At 48.7% G+C, this 9,242-nt stretch overlaps 1 protein-coding gene across 1 annotated transcript in view; it reads right to left on the bottom strand.

The window, feature by feature from the left end:
* The window catches only part of Tram2 (translocation associated membrane protein 2), a 77,118-nt gene extending 72,855 nt beyond the window's left edge, over nucleotides 1–4,263 (bottom strand). The window contains exon 1 of the mRNA XM_055605847.1: nucleotides 4,076–4,263. Coding sequence (XP_055461822.1) covers nucleotides 4,076–4,195 — 120 coding nt within the window. The 5' untranslated portion in view covers nucleotides 4,196–4,263. The remainder of the gene's footprint in view (nucleotides 1–4,075) is intronic.
* Nucleotides 4,264–9,242: the final 4,979 nt, after the last annotated feature.

The raw sequence follows: 9,242 nt of genomic DNA on the forward strand, positions 1-9,242 counted from the left end.
ACTGTTTCAGGCATCAATAAAGCACCCCCATGCTAGGGGAGCCTTTAACCTGTCATTTTTCATCCTGCACTTGGAGTCAACACTTCACCAACTGACCAATACCATCTTTCACTTTTGCCAAAGGAAGACAAGACTCATGAATATGTCCTTTCATCCTATAGAACAGGGTCAAACTGGAACCCTGGTCAAGAAAGAGAAACTCAAAACTCCAAATTTCCGTTCTGTTGTTTAAATCACTGACTGCCACACTCGGGAATTGAACCAAGGAAGACATCCATGAGAATGAGGGAACCCTCCCGGTGTCCTCCAGTGTCCCCAGCCGACTGTGTCTCAAGCTCCAGGGATAGAGGCATAAAGTCAGGAATTACAAAAGCTGACAAAGTAACATCCTCAAAAGTGCATTAGAAGGTAGTTAAAAACAACAACTCACACCCACAGGTGTTTCTATGTGTCACTCCTGTGATTTCTATTTATACAATAGAAGAATCTCTTCACAATTCGTAACTTATCTTCTCACCTAGCATCAAGAGGACAGGACTGGCTGCCTGGTTACAGGCTATGACACCCACAGGTACATCCGGGAGTATGATATGGTGCCACTACCCTCAATCCAAACACTCATGACACATGCAATGGGCTTCCATTGTATGTGCTGCAAATATTTCTTCCTGACAAGTCTGTCATGGGGCCAGAAACAGGGAAGAAATGTTAAAAGCCCAAACCAGCCACTATCCTCAAACTTGTCTGGACCCCAAACCCTCACATCATCACGTGGCCTTTATAAAAACCAAACACCAAACCTACAAACGACCCTCAGAATCTCAGAAGCATTTCTCTGCAGCTGCAGAAACCGAAGAAGAAACCAGTTTCCGTCTCGAGATGACATTTTTAAAGGTGATACAGAAATTGCTTCCTCTCCTCCAGGTGCCGCCTATTTCTCATTCTCCATTCGCTAATGAAAAGAGTTTTCCTCTTCCCCTGCCTGGAAACGTTTCAGCTGGAAACGTGGCACAAGGCACTGCAGGGCGAAGGGAAGGGTGTGTGTGTATGTGTCTGTGTGTGTCTGTGTGTGTGTGTGGCTACTTTCAAATCTGACTTAGACACACATCCCAACTGGCCACCCACACCCTGAAGAACCACACTCCACCTAAGAAAGGCCAAACTGTCCACAAGAAAACTGCCCCTTGCACCACCTCTCCCAAAGCAGAGTTAAGAAAGAGAAAGCTGGAAAGGAGGGAGGGGGGGGGGGAATAAAGTCCCACATTCCTGACATTTTTTAGCCAAGTGCAGTGTGGCTGCACAGAACAGCTCTATTCCAAACAGACATAAGATGGGACAAAACGTGGGTTGGGGGAGGAAGCTGTACCTGCCCTGGAAATAAGATAACCCAAAACTAAACTAAAAGTGTGTCTGAGCACAGCTGAGGGGAACAGGGGCCAGACAGCCTTTCATGTGTTCCCAAAAGGAAGTGATCCCAAGGGAAGGAATTTGGCGTCAACATCTCCCTAAAGACGGAACAGAAGCCTTGGGGATCCTGAGAGGGAAATCAAAACCCATGAGTGCTGCAGAGGTTAGACTAGCAAGAGATGCTGACATGGACATGAAGGCTGTGGCTTGCAAGAGTGTGCGGAGGGGGTGGAGAACAGCAGAGGCTAGACAGGGGACCGAAGGGAGGGGGGCCATCACAAGGGTTACATTCTATCGGAAGAAGGACAATACAGTTTTCCTGGCTCAGCTTTCTAAATGAAGGAATCCTGGCCTGGCCCAAGATACAAACATAGGAGCCTGATGTCTTTTCTCCCTGTTCCCCCCATACTGCCTTCTTCCCACTATATGCCTACCTATATGCACACACACACACACACCAACACACACATATAGGGAGAAAATCCCAGAAATAATTCAGTCTGTCCTTTGCTGGGTTTTCAGGTATCTTCACACCTCCTACTTTCCAGGATGTTTCATTTCGTGATGATAGCAGAGTTTGTGTGAGTGTGTGTGCCTACACGCAGGCAGACACACACTCGCTCAGACACTGTGTGTTCGCACACACAATCTCTGTACAGTACTAGGTGGGAACAGACAGTAAAGACCTCCTATACACAGCACAGATCAGGAGTCTTTGAAATTGATATTGGAGGTTGAGGAGGGGTTGGGGGGTGGGGAGAGGAGGACGGATCTCAAGTCCTTCTAAACAGAAGTTCAAGCCTTAGTCCTTTCTCTTCCGTCAGGTACTAGATCTGACAATTCCAGCACTTTTCAGTTTCCACAGATTGTCACTGATCTAATGCAAAGGACTTCCCGCAAGGCTAGATATAGGGAACAAAGGCGGTAAGAGCACAAACAGTAGGTGTCTCTTTTTGCACAGCACAAAGGCAGGTAAAGCCAAAAATCTTAAGAAAAGCTAGATAACACAGAGAGACACAGGGTAAGCAAGACGCTCTGGCCAGCTGCGGAGCACATGGCTATGAGGTTTCTGATTGACACATGCATCATTCCAGCCCTACCCCCCAAGAACTGGAGCATGCCCTCTTAGAACAGAGGACAGCAAATAGACACAAGGCAAATGCTAAACAGAGCAAGTCCTCTGCCTTCTCATTAAGCCATTATGTTAAATAATAACAAGGGTCCAGGAGCAAGAAACAGATTCTCTCATTGGTAGGGAAGAATGGCTTTCGCTGCTGATAAAAACACAGCTTTAAGCTTTACAATCACTCTGTAAGAAAGAGAGGTTTTAATGGCTTCTTCAGTGATGGGGAAACTGAGGCTTCGATCAGTCTTCAATGAGACATTCTTCTCCAGAACCTCAAGGGAATCTTGAGTGGAGGGGAGGAGAGAGAATGAACTGGCAGCATTTCCAAAAGAGTGTGGGCACGAACCCCAGTCCCAGATTCTCTCCCACAAACCCTATAGCCTGGCAAAGAGAACGCATCCTGCTCAGACCTAAGTGCCACAAGAACAGCCCCAGCTAGGGGGCAGGTTCATCAGCCAGACAGGACCTGGGTCAGTAACAGGAGAGACAGGCAACTTTATCCAGAAAGGAGAACAGGAGAGTCCTCAGGACCAGGAGACTAAGGTCAGAGCCATGGGAATGCCACATATCATGTCGTGTATGGCGCTCTTGAGACTACATATACTACAGCAAACCCATTCTCAGTTTCCTCCAGTCTTTCCCACTTTTTAGTGTCACCGTTTTCTTCTCACTCTGTACTAGGGACCATCAGCCCCTTGGATTCTGACCCGGTTCGTAGTCAACAAATACAGTTCTGAGGCCTACACAAGCCCACTACTGAATGTAGGATCCCATCCTCCATTCCCACCCCACATCCTGCACCTACAAGAGAATCACCTTTCACCTAAAAGCAGAGGGAATTCCTGCTTCTCCCTTGGCTCCTGAAAAGGTGATGAGGCTCTGGGTCCAATTCACACAATGATCCACAGGGACAGTCCAAAGTGCCAAAGGCTATCTTAGAACTAGCCCTTTAGGTCATATTTAAAGAGAGGTTGGTCACAGAAGGCCCCCACTGGAATGAAGCCAGGGCCACAAGTGATCACCTGGAGCAAGCTCCAGGGAGTAGGAAAGCCACAGGAGAGGTGTAGAAGGGTTAGGATCCCTTCCACTGGAAGAACCTAGATCTGGCAGCCCCTACTTGGGAGAAGGGGGGTGGGAGGGGTGGATTGTGCAATCACTTCGGGTCTGGGAGTCTCCCAGCTTGGCAACCGGACGCCAGAAAGGAAACCCCAATCCTGAGGCCAGGAAAGCACAGCTGGAATTGGTTCGAGGCCAGGCATGGATCTCAGAGATTCGGAGAGACAGGGAGTTGCAGGATACGGTGGGTGCCCAAGGGGGCGACAGAGCATGGCACCGCCCGCACAGGAGCTAGGGGTGCTGTCTGGACTGTCCTAGGTCCAGGCCAGGGTGGATACAGTGCACAAAGCCAAGGGTGCAGATAAACGTGCGGGACAGCCAGGCTCGCTCCAGCCCAGATGAGGTTCTGGAATCCTTGTGTGCACCGCGGAGCCCGGGAGTTGGGACCGCCTGCCCCTGCGGCACCCCCCTCCCCGCTCCACTCACCTCGAACATAAGCCCTATGAGAACGCAGAGCACCAAGCAGAAGCCGATGTCTGCATGGTTGTGGATGACGAACTCCTGGCTGAAGAGCGGGTAACTTTTCGTCCTCCTTCGGAAAGCCATGGCAGAGGGCGTGCACTGCCTGCGGGGCCCCGCACCCACGCTCAGCAGCCGCAGCGAAAACTTCTCCGGCCCGGCCCGGTCCGCCCGCCAGCCCCGCTGCCCAGCGCGGAACAACTTCGGGCCCCGCCCCCTTCCTCCGCCCGCCCCGCCCCCGGCCTGCCGCCCGGAACCGCCCCCGGCCACAGCCCTCTCCCCGCAGCCGCGACACAGGCGCGGGCCTCTGGCCACACCCCTTTCCTCCGTCCGTCCCGCCCCCGGGCCGCCGAGGCGCGCGCCTCCGACCACGCCCCCTTCCTCCGTCCGCCCCGCCCCAAGTTCTCTGGCTTGTGCCCCCGGCCACGCCCCCTGAGCGAGCCCCGAGCGTTTAACCCTCGCGCCGCGCGGGGTGTCCCGTCTGTCTTGCGGGATCGGCCGGGGTGCACTCCGCCGTCAACCTCGCGGAGACCCGGGAATGGAAGCCCTGTCCTCCGGCTCCGGGAGGAGGCGGCGCCCCGCAGCCGGACAGGAAGTGGGCCCGGATCCCACTCCTCGCGCCCTGCTTCTTCCTCCGCAGGAAGAGCCCGGAGCTGCAAGGTTCGCCCGGGCCTGTGGGCCGGCCTCAGCCCTGCACTGGACCATAAATGAATACTTGGCTACGCTGATGTTTGAGGGCTTGCACAGCGCTAGGCTCAACAGCTCAGAAGCTGCCGGCTTTCAGTGGAGTGCGGGTAGCTTAGGGTTTACTCCCTCACTTAAAAGGCCCGGGTGTTAAGCCTGAATTAGTTTTCCAAGGCTCACCCAAAATCAGTACTAAATGATCAGAGGTGGAAGAATAAACACAGACGAAATAAAAAAGAACTTTGTCATCCGAAGTTTCCATTTAATATTAAGTTTTTAAAATACTTCCGGAAGGACAAAAGGTCTTTTAAAATAAAATTATACTGGTAAATATTGGACTTAATCCTACCAGTGATGAAGGAACAACTAATCACTTCTAAATGCACAGAAATGCAAAATGAACAAAGAACTGTTTAATTTCTTTTTTTTAAATTAGTTCCACAGTTATTTCACTCCTGAGTAAATATGAGGCTGCAAAAATGGCAGTCTGAAGGTAATTGGAACTGAATGAAGCTCCTCAAGAAATTTATCTCCTACATTCTATGCTATGCACGATTTATCAGACAGCCCTGGGTTTTCTAACTTCCAGGGAAACAACCACAAAACATATCAATGCCTATACTGGATTAACCGTTGTTTAATGTCAAGGCTGGCACACTGTGTGTGTGTGTGTGTGTGTAACTTTTGATGTATAGAGGGCTGCGTACATGTATGAGTACACACATTCATATGTTTTCATACAGGCATTCACTCCAACCATCTCCGGTATCAATCTTCACCTTCCACCTTGTTTGACCCAAAGTCGCTCTTTTTGTTGATTTTTCCACTGGGTAGGTCAGGCTAGCTGCTGCGCTAAGCTTCTGGACACCGCTCTTCTGTCTCCATCCCTCATTTCCCAGTAGAAATGCCGCTACTCTGTGGCCAACTTTTATATGGGTTCTGGGGATTCAAGGTCAGGTCCTTGGGTTTGCACAGCACGTGCTATCACTCACTGAGCCATCTCCCCAGTCGAGACTCTTTTGAAATTTGGCCCCAAGCTTTGTGAAGAACAAAAAGGTTAAGAACACTGGAGCACCTTGACTTTCAATGTAGAACTGTTCTAATGGTCAACTTGCAGCTATGCCAATTAGCCCGCGCCCTGGGGAACTGATCCTAGTATTTGAAATGATGCAGCCTAACTGTCCATTTCACGATGGTTTGTAGGAATTTCCTTTGAATATGTGATGGTGTCACTCTGACATTAATACTGGAGCACAAAAGCCATGGGAAACAGACAGTAGAACCTCCCCATTTATAAATAAGACAGTTGGAAAAAAAGATAGCTCTTGCTGCTCATAGCCAGTTCTTCCCTTTGCAGTATAATTGAACGATCAGACATAAGATTCCGAGATGTATGTTTGATAGCACATCACACTGACACCCGCAGAAGTGCCAAAAGCCACCTTCCGCCATCATAGCTATCTCTAAGTCCAAGTTGCCCAAACCATCTTTAGTACAAATGGTGGGCTAAACATTTCCCAGTGCTTCCAGTGCACACTCTTAATACTAAGAATTGCCGCCATCCCACATTTTGCAGGAATTCTGCAAGCCTGTTCCCAACACTTCTTTTTCACTCAGTCACAGAGTCCTGTAAATCCTTATCTCAGAATTCATCTCACCAGTCCCCATCTCCATCATTTCACACATGACCCCCACAAATCACCCATATATTTCCCTGCCTTCGTTATTATCCTGTTTATTGGCCATTTTATTTGGAGTGTCCGTGGAGCACCTACCATGGGGCAGACACGGCTAGCGAGTGATCACAAAGACATATGACAGTCCAGGTGCAGTGGTCTTATATGTCTTCAGATCCAGCTAATTCCTGTTCCCTCGAAGGGGGGCTATACTTAGTGGGGTTCCTTCTAACAGAAAATGGGATAAGTGACGTTTTTGTTTCTGTTCCTGTTTACCTTTAATACTAGATTCTAAAAGGTCTTTCTAGTTTGTCCTTCAGCTTGGATCAGCCTCTCTGGGAGAAGCCAGATGCCATGTTTTGTGACTACTCAAAAACATACAGCAATATAATGTAGGATAAACATATAGGAAAGAAGGGGGAGATAGTAAGACCTGGAGGGGACAGGATATCCACAAGGAGAACAACAAAACAAAACAAAACAAAAATCTGGGCACAGGGGTCTTTTCTGAGACTGATACTCCAACCAACCTAGAACCCCTGATCAAATGTAGCCCATGGCAGCTCAGTCTCCAAATGGGTTCCCGTAAGGGGAAGAGGGGCTGTCTCTGACATGAACTCAGTGGCTGGCTCTTTGATCACCTCCTCCTGAGGCAGGAGCAGCCTAGCCAGGCCACAGAGGAGGGCAATGCAGCCAGTCCTGATGAGACCTGATAGCCTAGGGTCAGATGGAAGGGGAGGAGGACCTCCCCTATCAGTGGACTTGGAGAGGGGCATGGGAGGAGAGGAGGGAAGGAGGGTGAGATTGGGAGGGAATGAGAAGAGGGGGCTACAGCTGGGATACAAAGTGAATAAACTGTAATTAACATAAAAAATAAAAATTTAAAAAAGACATATAGCAGAATTCGCATGGCAACACCTGAGACCTCTTGCTAGTAACCAGCACTGACTTCACACACGGAAAGGAGCTACTCTGGAAGAAGATTGTCCAACCCTATGAGTCCTGTAGCTAGCCCCTTGACCATAACCTGTGAACCACCCAGAGCTAGAAAGAACCATTGTAAGCCATGCCTAAATTCCTGACCCATCTCAATGATAAGATAATAAGAATTTGATATCTTAAGCCACTAAGTCTTGCCATTTGTTTTGTAGCAACAGATAACTAATATGAATGGCTGGAGCCTACGATATTTTTAGGAGATAAAGACATCATTCCAATTCAATAGGATGGTGGTGGTTCTCATAATTAGAAATATGTACACTATGAATGTAAAGTCTCATTTTGATCATGGTCTAGGAAAAGGGGAAATTTATCTGACCCAGGTTTTACAGACAGAGAATATAGGCTATGTGTGGAGGTGCACACCTGTTATCCCAGCACTCTGGAGGCTGAAGCAGGAGGACTGAGGGTTCAAGACCAGCCTGAACTACTTAGGTAGACTTTCTCTCCAAACAAAACAGGAGACTCAGAGAGAGAGAGAGAGAGAGAGCAAATGCAGAAATGGGAAAATAAATGTGTAGAGAGATGGTGTTTAATTTTTAGGATATTTTGAGAACCGTGCAAAGGATTGTGACTTTATTGTGAAACAGTGGGGAAATTTAAAACATGTTTGTATTCCAGCACTGAAGAGGCTAATGCAGGAGGATTGCTATGAGTTTGAGGCTAGCCTGGGCTACTTGGTGCATTCTAGGATAGACAGAGTTACTGAATGAGAACAATGAGTCAATCTCTCAGCACCTCAGTTTCTCAGGTGCTGGACCACACTATAACTTGTGAAGTATATCAGGTAAGCTCAAGGGATCCCACTACTCCAAACCAGTGATGGCTGCCAACATCTCACTGCATCAAAGAGGCACTACTGGAGAAACTGAGTCACCAAAGGCACATCTTCTCCCTGGAGAGTTCTTTCCTGTTTTCCCGCTTTCTCTTTCCAGTGACCATGAGGTTAGCAGCTTGGCTGCACCATAGCTATCTGCCAAGATTTTCTGCCTCGTCACAGGCTCAGAAACAATGGAGCCTGCCGTCCCCTGGCTGAAAGCTCCAGAAGCAGGATCCTGAACAAACCTTTTCTTCTTTGAGCTCATTCTTGAGCCAGAGAAAAAGGTGACAGGGCAAGAATGCCACCGAAGATATTGAACATATTGGTATAGAGCCAAGAAAAAGAATCCCACATCCGTGCTACCAAGTGTTGGATTCATGGCTGAATAAGAGCTGCTTCTGCTGTGGGCTCTATAAAAGCTGACCACTGCTTACAGATGTCCACATGGAGCACAGAATGTTTTTTTTTATTTTTGGTTTTTGCTGACTGAGTCTCATGTAGTTCTGTCTGTCCTGAAACTCACTATGTAGACCAGGCTACCCTCAAACTCACAGAAATCTGCCTGCCCCTGCCTCCTGAGTGCTGGGTTTAAAGGTACGCTTCACTCCCAGCCTCAGAGCATGCTTTTTGTTTTATTGTTTTGTTTTGTTGTTTCATCAGTTAATTTATTTAATCACTTTACAGCTTGATTGCAGCCCCCTCCCTTCTCTCCTTCCAGTCCCACCCTCTCAATCCCCCTGACCCCATTCTCCCCTCATCTTCTCTTTAAAGAAGGAGAAGCCCCCCATGGGTACCAACTCACCCTGGCACATTGAGTCACAGCAGGGCTAAAAGCATCCTCTCCCACTGAGGCCAGACAAGGCAGCCCAGCTAAGGGAAAGGAATCCAAAGGCAGATAATAGCGTCCCCTGCTCCCATTGTTAGGGGATCCACATGATAACCAAGATGCACATCT

The sequence above is a fragment of the Psammomys obesus genome, unplaced genomic scaffold (genome assembly GCF_907164565.1).
Source record: "Psammomys obesus unplaced genomic scaffold, mPsaObe1.curated_primary_1811, whole genome shotgun sequence".
Lineage (NCBI taxonomy): Eukaryota > Metazoa > Chordata > Mammalia > Rodentia > Muridae > Psammomys > Psammomys obesus.